General features: G+C 44.8%; 2 protein-coding genes across 4 annotated transcripts in view; both read left to right on the top strand.

The window, feature by feature from the left end:
- LOC108164788 overlaps positions 1-17,237 on the top strand; it is an 80,936-nt gene that overhangs the window by 44,063 nt on the left and 19,636 nt on the right. For all 3 annotated transcript variants that reach the window (XM_033392147.1, XM_033392161.1, XM_033392158.1), the window contains one exon: positions 10,595-10,643. The gene's annotated coding sequence lies outside the window, so the exon portion shown is untranslated. The remainder of the gene's footprint in view (positions 1-10,594; positions 10,644-17,237) is intronic.
- LOC108164785 (mucin-5AC) lies at positions 16-2,648 on the top strand. Its single transcript, XM_017300704.2, has one exon. The coding sequence runs from the start codon at positions 119-121 to the stop codon at positions 2,510-2,512; it is 2,394 nt and encodes a 797-aa protein (XP_017156193.2). The 5' UTR covers positions 16-118; the 3' UTR covers positions 2,513-2,648.

The raw sequence follows: 17,237 nt of genomic DNA on the forward strand, positions 1-17,237 counted from the left end.
GATGGAACTTGTGTTCATTTAGGTCAGAACGAAATTGCTTGTTGAAGTTACAACATCTCCCAAAATACTAAATAAATATTTTATACAAAATATTTATTTTTTGATACATTGAAACAACATGTCTACCATATACAGACCGAATACCAGTCCGAGGCCGGCAAATCAGGAGCGACGGATGAAGGCCGTCAAGCGTTTGGATCAACTGTCGCGCGATCCGGGCCAATGTCCCATTGCCAATTGCAGTCAATATGTCTTCCCCTCTTGTCTGATGTCGCACCTGCGCCGCTATCACGCCCGGAACCCGAACCTCGTCTTCCGTAATGCCTATGAGAGCAAGCCGCTGCGGATGAAGTTCCCCGATCCCCGGGGCTTCGGTGAGTGCGATGTACCAAAGTGCATCGGCCTGCTGCAGTTCGGTGGCATATACAAACACCCGAAGACCGCTCCAGCGAACCATTACCTGTGCGTCCCCAACACCGATTTGGACCAAGATTATCAGAAGTACAAGAACTACTTGCCCATGATGATAATGGTGAGCAAGAGCTCGTGGCATGACATACTGCCTTCCGCCAGGATGCGCTACACGAAGGAGCAGTGTAAGAAGACTGAAGGAAGCCAAAACGACGGCTCCGGGCTCCTTGTCATCTGGCTGGCATCGCCCGCGACTGTGAAGCCGTTCCACTACACCATAACCTTTTTCAATGGCTCGTACAACAATTCGATTAGCATGATTCGCAAATCGCGCAACTTCGTGGACAGCCAGATACCCAGCAATTTTCTCTGTGAGAAGAACGACTTCGTGATCCTGCGTGACTTGGATATCCAGCTGCTATTGGAGAGGCCCAAAGAGAAGGGTGACCAGGCGCAGGGCATCCAAATGGAAATAATCGTACACGAGCTCTTGTCGGGCTCCCTCCTCACGCAGCTGGGGGAGCAAACGACCTGTACCGAAGAGTGCAACACAGTGGAAGTGGCAATTCCAATAGTCTTCGATAGAGAAGAAGACACTAAGGACGCTGAAGATGCTCAAGCTGATGTTGATGCTGATGCCACACAGGATAGAGCATCGCCAACGGATTCTGAGGATGGGTCGTCATCAGATACGGTAACAAATTCGGAGGAACAGCCAGGACTGGAACAACCAACTGGAACGAAGATTGCAACTGAATCGGAGGTCCCACCTGGAACTATGGCTGGAGCGGGATCAAACCCTGAAACTGAAACTGCCACTGAAGAAAAGGCTACAACTCAACCGAAGGCAGCTAAAACTATGGTTCCAACTACATCAAAGGCTGCACCTAAATCTAAGGCTGAATCTGCAACGAAGCCTGCAGCTGAATCGAAGGTCCCAACTGGAACTGTGGTTGGAGCTGGATCAAGCCCTGGAACTAGATCCAAGTCTGTTACTGAAGGATGGGCTACAGCAGGTGCGAAGGCTTCAACTAAATCGAAGGCAACTAGATCATATATTTCCACTAAAACTATGGTTCCAAATACATCAAAAAATGCACCTAAACGTAAGGATGAAACTGGAACGAAGCCTGCAGCTGAATCGAAATTCGCAACTGGAACTACGTTCGGGACTGGATCAAGCCCTGCAACTAGATCCAAGTTTGTTACTGAAGGAAGGGATACAGCAGGTGCGAAGGCTTCAACCAAATCGAAGGCAACTAGATCATATATTTCCACTAAAACTATGGTTCCAAATACATCAAAAAATGCACCTGAACGTAAGGATGAAACTGGAACGAAGCCTGCAGCTGAATCGAAATTCGCAACTGGAACTTCGTTCGGGACTGGATCAAGCCCTGCAACTAGATCCAAGTTTGTTACTGAAGGAAGGGCTACAGCAGGTGCGAAGGCTTCAACCAAATCGAAGGCAACTAGATCATATATTTCCACTAAAACTATGGTTCCAAATACATCAAAAAATGCACCTGAACGTAAGGCTGAAACTGGAACGAAGCCAGCAACTGAATCGATGGTCTCAAGTGGAACTACGGTCGGAACTGCAACTGGCTCCAAGGCTATCACTGAAGGAAGGGCTACAACAGGTGCGAAGGCTTCAACCAAATCAAAGGAAACTAAAACTGTGGTTGCAACTAAATCAAAAGATGGAACTGAACCAAAGGCTGAAGCTGGAACGATGACTACGACTGGACCAAAGACTGAGATAAAAGCTGCACCGATGCCAATTCAGTCGGATGTCGAATCGGAAACCGACAGCGAACTAAAAATAGATAACCTTCTGAAGCGCTTTGGCTGTAAAATCAACCCGGGCAGCTCAAACCCGTTAGCTGGATGTAATGATCTGCAGTCTGCAACTGGAGCACAGACTGAGATGCCAGATAAGCCGATGCTAAATTCCGAATCGGACACTGAGAGCGAACCAGACGACTATGCCGTCCTTGTGCACCTTGGCTACGATAAAAACTCGGAGAGCTCAGTGTCGACATCTAGTCTGTCTGATAGATCTTTCGGATCTAAAAAAAGCAGCTTTTCTAGCATTTAAAATCACATCACACCCAAACACTTTTCAAATTACTATTCAAATTTCTTTAACAATTTGTTCATAATGTTTATCGTATAGATGCCTCTATTCAGAATAATATTTGATGGCATATTTTGGGCACATAAGAGTGGTACTTTTCTTTGGGATAGATTGAAAGTAGTTTAAAATCTTAAGCAATTCAGGCAAATACATGTGTCTGAAATACAGTCCCACCATAAGGTTTGTGCAGGTTTCCTCCATCAGTTTGCGATCTTTAATCACATCAAAAGTGTTGAAAGTAGGATTACGGGCAGATAAACCTCTGCAGCATGATGAATCCTTAACCTACTATTGTTATGCTCCAATTCTCATCCTTTGTCGGTAAACAGTTATCGGTACAAGAAAGGAAAAAGTACAGTCACACCAAACTGCAGGCTATTTCTGTCAAACTGACACTCCCGACCAAAGAGAGAGAGAGAGACAGAGGGAGTGAAAGAGGGAGTTAAGTGAGAAGAGAAGTGCATGAATCTCATTCAAGAGTTTCGCACTCGTAAACGAACGAACGGCCAGCAAACAAAAACAGGATGAACAGGAAGCTAAAGCGAGAAGCTGCCAGAAAAGAGCAGGTGGCAGGCAGTGGACTTGCGATGTGGCCCCAAACGCAGACGCAGACCCAACATCCACTCCCCCTCCCCTTCCACCACCCACCCCCCTGCTGTCCGGAGGTGCCGGGGCGAACAATGCAAAAATCGGACAGCGCTTCAGCAGCGCATAGGAAAAGGGGCGAAGCGGGCGAGACACAGAGAGCTTTCCACAAGCGGCAAAAGGTGAAAAATAAGAATGGCAGGCAAACAACAAAAACAACAACAGAAAATCTTCTGCCACTGCCACTGCCACTACCACCGACCTACCGTTCTGTGGCAGGAGCAAACTTTTGAATAATTTATCCTGCGTTGAAAGGACGTTTTCATTAAAATTCGCCAACGTATTTAAAGTGCGAGATAACTCGCCGGCGAGCGACGATTATTCAAGTGAAAGTTCACTTTCCTGCCAGGGAATGCAGCAGTTACTCGTACGTATTCAAGATTATAGCTCCTATAATCCATTTACTAGACCTGCCTCGGGTTACACAAATCTCTTTGGAATTCCCCATAGCATCTCTTCACTGTTCGAGATCTCTTTTTGTTTGAGCCTATGCGCTGGAACGGTTCGAAACGATTCGAAACGGTTCGAAACGTTTGAAGAATGAAAGGAAACGTCACAGAAATAGAGGCATAGACATGTATTGGTTCGTTGAACGCATCGTTTCAGACAGAAGGAGTGATCGAACATGTCCGAAAAATTATTCGAATCATTTCGTTTGTTCGGCTTTGGCCACAACAAAATATTTTTTCAGTACTTAATCATCCAATATCCCAAGGGTGATTCCTGTTTTATCTTTATCTAAGCTCTCCTTTGAGCTTTCCTACTCTTCTATCTGTCTGCTCTTTTGTTTGTGCTGAGTGACTTCCTGTTTTTGGAATGTCCTTTATGTCTTGTTTTAGTTGCCTTTGCCAAAATTAGCCATCTAAATCATTCCTCAGCTACCACTTCCTCGACCATTTCAATTCCCAACTCTCCATTCCTTTCCCCACTCCTTGCCACTTTCTTCTGGCCTCTTTAGCTTATTTGTCAAAAGTGAAATCAGCATAAAATAAATTTAATGTCTGCCGCACGAAGCCAGCAGGAGGAAGGGAAAAAGAGAGGACGCAAAAAGCATCTACAAAATAATAATTTTCAATGGGCCAACGGCAGTTTAAAGCACAAGAAACATAATTTTGTTAATTCTCCACTATTTCTTTCCCTTTTGTCTTTGTGTCTGTCGCTGTCTCTATTTCCCATCTCCCTGGTTATTCTTTGTACAGGGTACAACATAGAACACCAGGGTATATTGTACTCAAGTAAATGTAGGACAGAAGAAAGCATTCCGTAGGTCCCCTAGGTGTTGTCTGGGTTCTGCCTGGGATCTGCTAGCAAGAAACTCCAACTTGGATGCAATTTTCTTTCGATTGTAACATTGTTACATGATTCTTCAGATAATTTCCCTAATAGCGGGTATCCCTTTAGTCGAAAAGTCGACACATAGCTTTGTATGTGGTTTTTTTTATATACATATATATATATATAAGAATTTTTTGTGTTGTTTCAAGCTGAAATATGGCGCATTCGTGGCTCGCATATCTCTCTCGCGGAAAGCATCCACATCCAGAGCTCTCTCTCTGTGTTTGTACGGGGTGGCAGTGGCACTGGCACTGGCAGTGGCACTCGTACAGCGAGCGGTGTTACAGGGGGAACCCCTGGTATATTACCGTTGGCTACAAAATGCAGAGTACCGCGGTGGGATGAGCAATTTTGCTGTGCAACTGCCCGGCTCCATTACGAGGGTCCAGGCTCCAGGCTCCAGGCTTCAGGCTTCAGGCTCCAGGTTTCAAGCTCCAGCTCCATCGTATTGCTGTATTCCATTCCATTCCGCTTTTGGGGTCCAGCGTCGTCGTTTCATCGTGCAATTTCCGCACAAGTGTTGGCAATATAAAAATAGCGACAAAATATAAAAGTAATTTTTGTTTGCCTTTTTCCATATCATTTCTATATGCATGAGGTGGTGGCAGGAGGCGGTGGCACGACAACGGCAACGGCAACGGCAGGAGATGCAGTGCATGTGGCGGAGTGGTTTATAAAAAACATTTCTCCTACTATCTTACACCACCCAGCCCTCCTTTGAAATATGCGTGAAAAATGCATGCTGATGCGCTCGTTTGCATGCAGAAAAACTGCATTTAATTTATTAAAATAAATATTTTCAAGCTCTGCACGACAGTGTTCGGCGTTCATTGTTCATTGTTCAGTGTTCGGTGTTCAGTGTTGGATAATAATGCATAAGTTATATCAACGCTTAATGTCAACTGCTTGGGCGGATGATGCGATGGAAAGCTTTTGGTGTCGGGTTTCGAATGCCAGCTGCATTCTCGTTCATTCATAATTAAGGATTCAATTTGATTAACCAATCGCATTGCCCAATGAAATTTACATGAGATTCGGCCAGAGATTAAATATGTTTAGGCAGAAATTTCATTTCAATATTGCCGAGTGCGCATATAATTACGCGGTAGGCCACTGGCCACGCCTTCTGCCATTATCCAACCCGAAAGCCGAGAGCCCAACCGCAGCCCCCACCGCCCCAACTGTCACTCACTACAATCACATATCCATTAGAGTATATACCTACACACATACATATATGCACGCGTATATAGCCACTATAAAGGACTCTCATGAATATATCAACAGGCGACAGGCGAATAACTAGCTCTATTTCACACACACAGCGTTCGGGGCGGGGGTGCATGCAGGAGGGGAGACGGTCTAAATGCATTCAAATAAAAGAGTACAAAAAACAGCATACAGTTGCCACATCGCTTTAGGACTTTTGCATCCGACTATGAACGAATTTCCATTTGATTTCCCCGATTCAGTGTGCATTTCGAATTATTCATTTCATTGCCCCGATCCAATGAAACGTCAACGGTTAGACGACTTCTGGATTGAAGGCTTTTTCCAATTATTGAAGCATTCTGCTAGGCGTTTAATTGAAAGCCATATCGATATTACTTACAAATCAGCATTGATTGCACTTTCAATACAAATTTTAATATGGATTATTTTCATACTCATGATGGCACATATTTAAATATTTGTCAACTAATATAATAATTAGTAGTATCGATAGTTATCGATAAATATAACCAGTATATCAATAAAAAATATTAATCGATAAATATCGATCAACCACAACTCAACAATCAATAAACCCAAGCCCATTTCTGTTCATTATAATTCTCGATATATATAAATACTGATTAATTCAGTATAAAATAAACTGACAATTATAGATCAACCCAGGTTACGATTGATCGATCTCAACTGTCGAGACGCCAGAACAATGAACAGACCCAAGCCCATTCCTGTCGGATGCCCGAAAGTTTGCCTCACCTAGGATCTACCCTAGCCACATACTACATATCCAGTGGATAAAACAAGCTCCAACAGATACAAATAGACCCCCGTCTGACCTCTTTGCCATCAAAACGAATTGCCAACGTAAATTATACACAATTTTGGACCGTCCACATGGCATATTTTCACAGCTCATCAAGTATGCAAAGAGATAGAGACAGATGATAATTGAGAGAAAGGCCGAGCGAGAGTGGGAGTGGAAGAGTGGCCTCTCAACGGTAGAAGCAATTCAAAAAGTTAACAAATAAAATTATGCAAAAAAGAAAAAAAAAAAACATCCAAAAAATAGGAGTAAAAGAAGCGAGCGGTGCACAAACAAATTTGCGGACGGAGGAGGGAAATAAAATCTGACTCTGTAATATGCCGAAAACTGTGTTCATAGTGTAAAAATGTCTATTTACATAGTCATGCATCATGGACAACAGAATACGAGTGGGGGAGGGAGACAGATGCAAAACGAGACGAAGAGACAGAGAGAGAGAGAGAGAGAGAGAGAGAGAGACGGCGCCTTAAGCGCTTAGTCCCGTACGTGGACTCGTTGTTTGGGGGGAAAAGCCAAAGAAACTAAAAAATTAAAATATCTGTATGGAAAAGTTCATAAATTTTCAAACGCGACACGAGAAAGACAGAGACAGTTAGAGAAAGGTACAGCCAGCGGAGGAGACGACACAGATTGCGGCAAAACTATTTGCAACAGCAGTGCAAAAGTAAAATGCAAATAAATCCCCAAATGCCTGTTTCTGTTTCTGTTCCTGTGACTGTTCCTGTTCCAGTGCCAGTGCCCCCCTCTCTCTCTCTCTCTCTCTCTCTCCCTCTCTGACCGTGTGCCCCATTCTATGGGAGCAAAACTGTGCCACACTAAACAACAAAAACGACGGGAAGGCAGGCGGGGCAGTCAGGCAGCCAGTTGTGTGGCACGCTCATTTTCACCTCATGCCCCTGCCTCATGGCTCGTTTCCCAGCTGAGAGATAGCCGAAAAACGGCTCCCGCCCCCCCACCTGCCATCTCCCACACACATCGCATACTCGTATGTATGCAAAATATGCCCACCAGGTGGACAGCACAGCACAGCACAGCACAGCAGAGCACAGCACGGAAAAACATCTGCAAAATCTCTACCAAAAATATTTTGCAATTTTCTTGCAGATTCGAGATTTGAGTTTCCGCCATTTACGTGCAAACATTATTTCATCACGAAACTCAATTGCGAGTTTAATGTAGCACCTTTTTTTATTTCTCAGAGAAGGAAAGAGCGACCGAGAGCCTTCCAGAGCCCCAAGTAGGTCGCCTAGCCCCGTACGAGGCCTTTTTTCGGCCTACCGGAGTTTCTCAATATTTTGACCGGTTGTAGAGCGATCATAGGTTTTTATAGGAGGAATGGTTACTACCATATTTGTATTCTGCTATGAAGCTCTGTGAGCTTAGATCTTATTCATAAAACGAACCTCCTTATATGCAAACATTGTTATTTCTTATCGTAAGGGTAGGAGGCCCAAATGTTCATATGATTATTCCATGGTACTCACTTTTAAATGATAAAATCACTAGCTTATGACCTCCACTCTTTCTGTGGGCTTGTCTTGCCTCTCAAGTGGTTTTTTAGTGGCTTTTTCATATGAGAATATTTTTTTTAAATCCATCAATCGTTGCTTTCCATGTCCATGTGTTGATTTGATAATATACCCGGTGGCAGGACTTTGGTAGCTTCGATCACTTGGGCACCGGCTCTCAGCTTTTTCATTGCTTCGCTCGCCAGCTGGGATTTCCAGAATATTTACGGTGTATTTATTCAAGGCTCTAGGTCCTACACAACCTTGGTGGAGGGAGTGCTGGGGTCACTTTTATAGAACCAATTTAATCGAAATCGCTTTGCCTCCGAATGGCCGGGCTTTATCTGTCCTGAGAGATTCCACCGGCGACACACCGGATTAACTTAAACTGCCTCCGATCCGTTCCCCCTTCTCTCCACTCCCTGTTTCTGTACCCAAGTATTCCCCAGCTTGAAATCATTGACAATCCGCTGACGTTTCGCCCCACGCCCCATGACCCAGAGGAAGGCACTGAAACGAACAAAATACAAAATAAAGGAAGCACCAAATGAAAAAGAAAAAAAAACATAAAAATAAAAATAAAAGGTACTGGCACAGACACACACGTGAAAGCATTTTGTCGGACCGGAAGTCGCATAATTTCAGAAGCGGAAACAACTAATTTGATTGTATTTAGCACCATTCCGGGGAGTGCCGTTCCGGAGTGGGCCTGGGGGGTCCTGTGGGAAGTCCTGTGGGAAGTCCTGCTGGCTTAATGAGCAGCTTTTTAGTTGCAATTAGCTGGCAAAGGCAGGCAAGCTTCTGTTTGACCGAGAGTTGAGTCCGAAACGAGGGCTTGTGCGGTTTTACACATTTCACTTTCATCATTCGCATAAAGCCTTACGTCCAGCTGCTCCACGGGGCATGGGAATGGCCATTGGCCAGGGTCTGGGGCTTGGGAAAAAAATCTGCTAACTTTTTAATGCGCTCAAATGCTGTCCGGGCCTACAGTTGGGGCAGGGGGGAAGCGGAAGCCTGGCAGAAGAGTGGCAGCTACCGGAGAAGCGAAGCGAAGCGGTATGACAGCTGTGAAACTGCTGCAGATCCCCAGCTGACAGCTGGGAAACTATTCCTGAAACACTGCCACACTGTTTGCAACGAAAGAAGTTGTTTGAGTTTCAGTTTCAGGTGTATCCCCTATAAAACTGTGAATTTTCCGACTCTAAAGTCGGCAATTCTACCCCTGGCAATGCTGCTTACATTGGCAAGAAGTTTGCTTCCTAAGTAACTTGGCGTTAGTCCTAACCCAGCTATAGGTTCTAAGGTCAAAGGACTGGCAGGAGTATAATTGATATATTTCTAATAACTAACTATTAAACGTTATCTATAGCTAACTTATACTAGCCGAAAGTAGAGTTACCAAACTAAGTTCCATGGCCCTCAAAGGAAAGTTAAGCTCCGAGGCAGTACAATAAGTAAACCAGTGTCCGACACTATGGCGTTTCGCCATGCAATTCCCGAACAAAGTTTACAACTCAATTTGTGGAACATCCCCCAGAACATATCCATAGTTAATGATCTTACGGCCCGAACCGAGAGCCCAGAACCAGTTAATATTACAGAAAACTTTTATGGATAGAGTGGGAATGGAGATGGGGATGGGGATGGGGATAGGGAAGCCTTTTGACAAGCGTCGTCGCTGTCGCTGTCGCAGTCATAACTTTTACCGCTCTTGTTTGTTGTTTCTATAATTGCTCATTATGCTGGCATGTGCCCCTCCCTTCGACCACTGCCTGCCCCCCATTTGCAGCTTTACAGCTTGCCACAATGAAAACTTTTTAGTTGATTTTATGTTATACGCTTTCTTTAGCGCCCGTTTTTTAATAGGGATAGGATATTTATGGTTTTTTTTTGTTATATTTTTGATGCTTTCCAATGACAGATTTTCTGTTTCCCAGGCGAAAACTTTCCCTTTTTTTTGTGTGTCCTATTCCCCAAATTAAAACGGCATAAAAATGGTCAAAACACTGAAGACCCCTGCAGCCATCATCCCAGGGCCTGGAGCCATGGCTGCCTCTTGTTTTGTTTCCCTCCTGTGTGTTTGTGTGTTTCGGGGGCAACAACAAAACAACGAAAAGCGTTGAGCTAATTAAAATCATTTCATAAATTTACCATTCCTTTGGGTATCCAAAAAAGAAGAAGAAAAAAAAGGAATACAACATGAAACACACAAAAAAAAAGAAGGGAAAACACGAATGACCGGAAACCAACACGCAATGGGATGATAGAGATGGACACCTGAGAGGGACCTTAAGCTCAGCTTTATCTACGTTAACCAGCACTGGGTTTAGTATGGAACAAGATGGAATACAAAGGGATATTTATATAACGATATTTTTAATATTATCTTGATGGTGAGGCGCATTCCGTATGCTGTCCTATAAATAAATAATGTAAATAATGTTACCACAAATGTTATGTTTTAGATTCATTTATCACCCAGTGTATTTGTATTTTCAGATACTTGTATCGCTAGAAAGTGTAGAACTTTCGGAAGCCAAAAACCCATGTAAGTTTACCAACACTGTTATTAAAAAACATTATAAAACTTCTTCTATCCTTTGCATTATTTTTTTTCTATTTGCAATATTCTTAATATTTTTCGTTAACCAGCACTGGCTATAGCTGCCCAACACTGGCGCACATCTCTAGTCCCCTGCCCCATAAATGCTAAAAAAAACGTGAATAAATTCAGGTCTAGGCGCAGGATGGGGCAGGGTGGAGGGTATAGTGTGAGGGAGGGGGCGGGTCGAACCGGATGGCCGTTGAGCCTGTGGCCAGGACGCGACACGTGCAACGGGCGGCGGCGCGTCAAATAGGAATTCATTAACAAAACGTTACACAAAATTTTAATTAAATATTAAAACATAAAAGTTTGCCGAGCAATATATTTGGTCTCTGGGTCTGGCGACAGTGTTTTTGGGAGACCACCAGCCCCCGGGCGCCACCAAGCCACCAGCCATGACATTGAGCTTTTGTTCAACGATGAAAGCGAGCCTGGGACGAAGTGGCGGCGGGGGGGCTTGGTGCCGGTGGCTAGGTGGGTAGTCCAGTAATAGAAAATTAAGTTCTATTTATGTGCAAAAGTTCCTCATTAAAATCGAGCGGCCAAAAACTTTGATTAAACTTGTGCCACAGCCACTTTCATTCCATCTAATTCTTTTTTTTCTCTGCTGCTGCTGCTGCCAGTCGTTTTATTTTCGGCACTCGGGGGCAACAGTTTGCTTTTATGCGACAAAACTTGTCGATAATTTAATTAGTGGAATATTCTGGCCGCCTCCAAAACGGCAGAGCGGGCGACCTGCCTGGAAACGAGTAAATGCCCGAACAATAAATGCCAGAGGCGGAGACAGAACGACAGGAAGACAGAAGTACAACAAATTGCCCATAAGACTTGAAAGTAGCTTTGGGGCCAGAAGAAGTGGTGGGGCGTGGCAATGGCACCATGTATTTCGGTAGGAGAATGAGCACGGTTTGGGCACTCGCTGCCTTCGGCTGGCGGGCATTTAATGTATCTTTAATTTCCCCTGTGGTTCATGTCGCACACAATCAGATGGAGGAGGCATGCACCTACCACACAAATATGTTCTTACATGTGTGTGGCCACAATTCTTTAAGCATTGAATAGATCCAGTGTTCAGGGCTGACATCCTGCAATGAAAGGGCTTTCTTTAGTGAAAGTTTCACAAAATATTCCCGAAAACGGATTCATTTCTAAGATATGCTGTAAATACCACACGTAAAATATAATTTAACAGAATTGTAATGGAGATGATCTTTCTAGTGTTGCTAAGCAGCTGAACATCATAGTAGAGAACTGAAGGATTCCCGTAGTCCACACACACACAAATACACACACATACAAACAGAGAGAAGCAATCACACATGAGTGGACTTCTCGTCCTTATCCCCTAGCATCAACATTGTCCTCGTCCTCGTCGTCGTCCTCGTCGTCGTCATCAGTGCGTATTAACGCCCATCCAAAATCCAAATACAAATTGGAATTCTGACTCTGCCACACAAGACATGGACGTGGAAGAGATGGAAAGAGATGGAAAGAGATGGAAAGAGATGGAAAGAGATGGAGTGTGGGAGAAAGAGAGAGGTAGCTACAGCTATTTGGGTTAGTCGCAGTCGCAGTGGCAGTCACAGTGGCAGTGGCCGATGAAGGCCCTAGACAATAATAACGACTTGTAGTTAATGCCGCTGCTAAGCTAAGGAGCCGGGCGGTACGTACCACTGGGGGAATTCCCACAGAAATACAGACGTAGAAAACAGACGAAAATGAGAGAAAAAGGAGTGCGAGAGAGAACCCTTTTTAATTCGAGTTTAAGACTTTTGGGGCAAGAGGCTAATGATGCCGTTGGGGAAATGCCATTCTCAATGCCAATGGTCGAGGATGGTCGATGGAACAAGAACTAGAGTCCCAAGCAATGCATCCAATTAACTCTGAACAACTCTGGCCAGGGTTGCCACCCACTCGTTTTGCAGTTTCAATCACAGTCCCGCAAAAAAAACACAAAAGTGTCGTGCGCGGTTGATAGGGTAGGGATATGATACTCTGGTAATCAATACGGGCTATATTCATGAGTCTTTTGGGACGTCCGAGAACTCTTCCTCATCCTTGGCCGCACAGAGCAGTCACTCGTTTCTCGTTCCGAAAGTTTCAAAGGTGCCACTGACTTTGATTTGATTGAGCACGAAATTTCCACATTTCCCCATTTGCAAGCACGTCCAAACATTTCGGGCCGGCTCCAAAAAAAAGAAGCGAGAGGCCTGGATTTTCAGCAGCAGCAGCAGCAGCACTCAGTGTCCATCAGTCAAGGGCTGAGAAGGTTGAGATGGCCCTAATACTCCGACTAGGCGTGTTCACATGCCACGCCCCATGCCCCATGCCCCGTGCCCCATGACACACATTGAATGCAACAAGCTTGCAACGAGCTAGCCACCAAAACGAAAACTACGTTGAAGGCTTGATAAAGGCTTTAAATACCCTTGCAGATTGATGGATTGTATTTCATATTCGGAAATTTTCTTCCTAGGATATATTGGGAGTACTTCAAGGTAGAAATCTGTTCCCGTATCCCTAAAGAAACCTTCGCTAAAAGTTATTCCATTTCCTTTAGATAATTGCCCAATACTTTCTTTTGGTTCTGGTACAAATCGTGTGAATATTCGAAAAGGAAATACCCTCTATACACCTTTCGGGAAAATACAAATGCCTTTCTGGCGCGGCAGCAAAGGGTATGAATGAAGAGTGCAGCCTGGCCAGAATCCAGAACTGGAGCACATCAATGGGGATTTATAAAAAATGCAAATTCATTAGAGCAGCCGCCTGGGCGACCTGGACCGACCGACCCACCGACCGACCGACCAACCGCCTTCGAGTTCGGTGAGAGCTAGAGAGCTGGAAAACTGAAAACCCAACCGAAGAGAATTGCTCTACTAATTCCAGTGGCATGACACCGAAAAAAAACAGTAAAAAACTAACAGCCAGCGAGAGCCAGAGCCACAGCCAGAGCCTCAGTCTCAACGTGTCAGCAGCGTGTCCGGTGAAAGTGCAGCGTCATTGGTTTCCCAATACTTTCTTTTGGTTCTGTGGGAACAGCCGCAGCACTGAAGGCAGAAGCAGATCCTGCATCAGAATTAGAAAAAGTGCAACCCAAGGAACTGGCAAGCACACATCAATGGAGCGATGGAGCAATGGAACGTGGAGCTCCACTGACACGTAAGACGCTCCACCCTTTGCTGGTGAAAAGAAGAAGAGCTTGCGATGAGAGGTGTGCAAAGGGGGCGGGGTGCGGGGGGGCACAACAACTGTCATTTCTGTGGCAGATATATACCCGATCGCACGCACGTGCTGGCGGAGTCAAATGCATTGGGATGGGACGAGGGAGAGGGGGACTTTTCGACTGCATTGCAAATTAAATTCAAATTCGTTGCATACTTTGTGGCGCGCATTAAGCTTTAGACAAACGCCAGGCGGGTGCTCAGGAGGGGCGGCGCCTCGGCTCCACCACTAATAGCAGCTCTATGCAGCCACAAAGTATGCTTTTCGGTTTAATGAAGCTGCCGCAGCATGGGGCAGAGTGGCAGACAAAAGACTGAATGGTGGGGCAACATCAGGAGCAGATTCTCCAAACTTCAGAAAAACTCTTTCGCGGCAGTCATAAGTTCAATCAACATCAAATTTAATTAAAACGCTAAAAGCATCCGACACGCCCACTAACGCAAAAAAAGAGAAGAGCGAGAGAGGGGAGCGCACACCAAACGGAAATAAAAAGGAGCAAAAAGGAGACGAGCAAATGGCCAAGAAGATGCGGCGGAGGAGACGGAGGTGGAAGTGGAGGTAGAGGCAGCATTAAAACGGAAATAATTGTGGTCTGTAGACCGGACACCAGACAAGGGCTGGAGATGGCAGGCAATGGAGAAACTGAAGGGTCTGCTAGGGTTTGCCGGGTGCAATGAGAGTACAGAAAGGCTGGGGAGGACAATATACAGACGAGGTCTGTAGGGGTCTGGCGGTTTGGCGGTAGGTGAACGAGCAGGGACAACGACATTTGCAACACTTTTGGCTCGTAATTAAGTAGCCCAATGGCAGACAGAAAGACAGACCGCTGGGCGGAAAAAGGCCGCAGAATGGGGCACGGCTGTGTGAGTGTGTGTGTGGCCAGAGGGCGAGCAAAAGCGAGGAGGAGAGACAAAGCTAATCATAGTTACACAAATGCTTATGGCAGTATTATTGTAACTCCACTCCAGGCGATGATTAACAATTGAAATCGATGGAGAGCTCAGCAGAGATTTCTATAAACTGACTGGAATAAGCCAGGCTTAAGCGAGAGAGCCAAAAAGTAAAGGGACCAGCATGGAATGCAGTTCGAACGAGAGTTTCTTTCCGTTTTCAGCTGTGGAGTGGCTTAAGAACTGTGAGGGGCTATGCAAGTAGCTTGCGGAATATATTCGAACAGTTCAAGCAGCTTAACGGTTGACTTCTGTGGAAGCCATTTGGTAAAGAAGGTAAAGCAGTTGGTCGCTTAAGAAACTCAGTTATTGTGGATCGCAGGACTCACAAGCAGTGTAGAAAGGGAATTTGTAACTGCTTCGAGCCGATGCGATTCCCGCCTTTGGCAAGCAGTTCAACAGAGAGGAACAACAGAGGAAAGAGAAATATATTTCTTTGTTGCTAAGTTTTTCTTAAATGCTACTTTGCTTTTGGTTCAGATCATCTTTCTTGTTAGATCATCCTTCCATTTTGTCAATTATCTTTTTTCCTTTTGATCATCCTTCTTTCTCTTTACCTTCAGGAAGCGTTTGCTTTAAACTACGGAAAAAACTAAAATACAATTAAAAACACATTTGTCTGCCCTTTCTGTTTGCTCGTATGTCCCCCTTCTGCCACTGTAACCTCTTGGCTCCTGGCTGCCACAAACTTCAGTGGCATGCTCACTTTCAATTTGGCTTTCGTGTAAGTGCAACACACGTGAGCTTTGAGCAACAATAGAAAAACGACAGGGGCAGACAGAGAGAGAGAGAGAGAGAGAGGGTACAAAAAGAGTAAATTCTGTAAGTAAAAATAAAAGGGAGGAGGCAGAGGAGGCCAAGGAGGGGTACAAACAGAAGTGGAACTGCAGACAGACTCAGTTAGTGGCAAAAGTTTGCCGCTTTGCAACACTTGAGAGTGCGAGAGAGAGTGGGGAGTTGAGGGAGCGGTGCGTTGCACATTCTGGCTAAATGAAACGGCCTTAAGCTATAGCCCTCCCGTAGCACCAGGAGAGCACCACCTCGGCTGCAGCTTCTACCTCTGTAACTAATTTAAAAAGTAATTCTTACTTCCGGCATTTACACAGCTGCATTCAGCCATGCACCCGTGCCCCCATGCCCCCGTGCAGCCATGCCCCTCAAGGACTGGAGTAGCTGGTGCTGGATAGGAGATTTCTTTATAGAAACTCAGAAGGGGTTAAGGTAAGGGCTGAGATTGAGATTTAGATTGAAGGAATGAACACACATTATTCACATTTAAGCAAGAGTTTCCTTATGGAATGCGCATTGTGGTGCTCTGCTCGACAATTGCCAGGTTCATCAGGGAAAGTACCAGAGCAATTAGAGAGACGATTTTCAGGTTTTCGAATCTCTCCTGAATTTAATCACAGGCCTCTTTGCGGCACTTAATTGAATTATTATCCAAGGAGGCAATTATTTTGTTTGCTCTGCGTGAACTTTATTTCAACTTTTTCCACACAAAAGCTGTTCCTTTGGATGAAATCTAAGGCTCAAGAGGGACGGAATTTACCGAACTCCCAGTCAAATATTGCGTATACGCAATGTCTCCTATGAAAAGGGAAGGAATTTGTTGTTTGATTAATATGCTGCTCATTTTGTATGTGGTTAAAGTTAATATTTGGTTGGAAATAAGTTCATTATGCTGTCTACGCCCCCCTCTCTCTCTCCCTCTCTCTTCTTCAATCTCTTTCTCTCTCCCAGTGCTCTTTCTTTGTGATTTTCTGTGAAAAGCAAACACATTGGTCCGTCCACAACAAAAGCCAAATCGCAGCCAACAATAAACACACGCCCCCCCAATGCCACCCAGCAGCAACCGCAATAGCGACAGCGACAGCTGCAACTGCAACACCAAAAACAATTGCTTATTTAGCAATGTGTTTTGTGGCCAACACCTGGGGGCCATTTGCCATACAAAACCGGATGCCAGCACCTCTTCAATGCAATTAATTTGCTTAAATTCCATTTGCAATTCGCGCGGGTAAACAGTTTTGTTATTCAAAGTCAATGCAAATACCCGAAAACGAATGATTAAACCACGCCCAGGCCATTCGGAAGGTTATGCACTCAAAGCGGAAATCATTAGAAATCATTGGAAGGCACAAGAATAATGATATAATGATTTCCATAACCATAAAGATTTCCCATAATCGTCTCGTTTCGTAATTCACAAAAAACAATGGATGGGGAGGGGAGGGGAGGGGGCTAATAACAGATCTCATTGCCAACAAAAACAAACCCAAACGCAAACACTTGGAAATGGCCCAAATATAAAGCATATACTCGTAAAAGCGAAGATGATTCCCCATAAACAGAGCCAGAGACA

The sequence above is a fragment of the Drosophila miranda genome, chromosome XL, assembly GCF_003369915.1.
Source record: "Drosophila miranda strain MSH22 chromosome XL, D.miranda_PacBio2.1, whole genome shotgun sequence".
In the NCBI taxonomy this organism is placed as follows: domain Eukaryota; kingdom Metazoa; phylum Arthropoda; class Insecta; order Diptera; family Drosophilidae; genus Drosophila; species Drosophila miranda.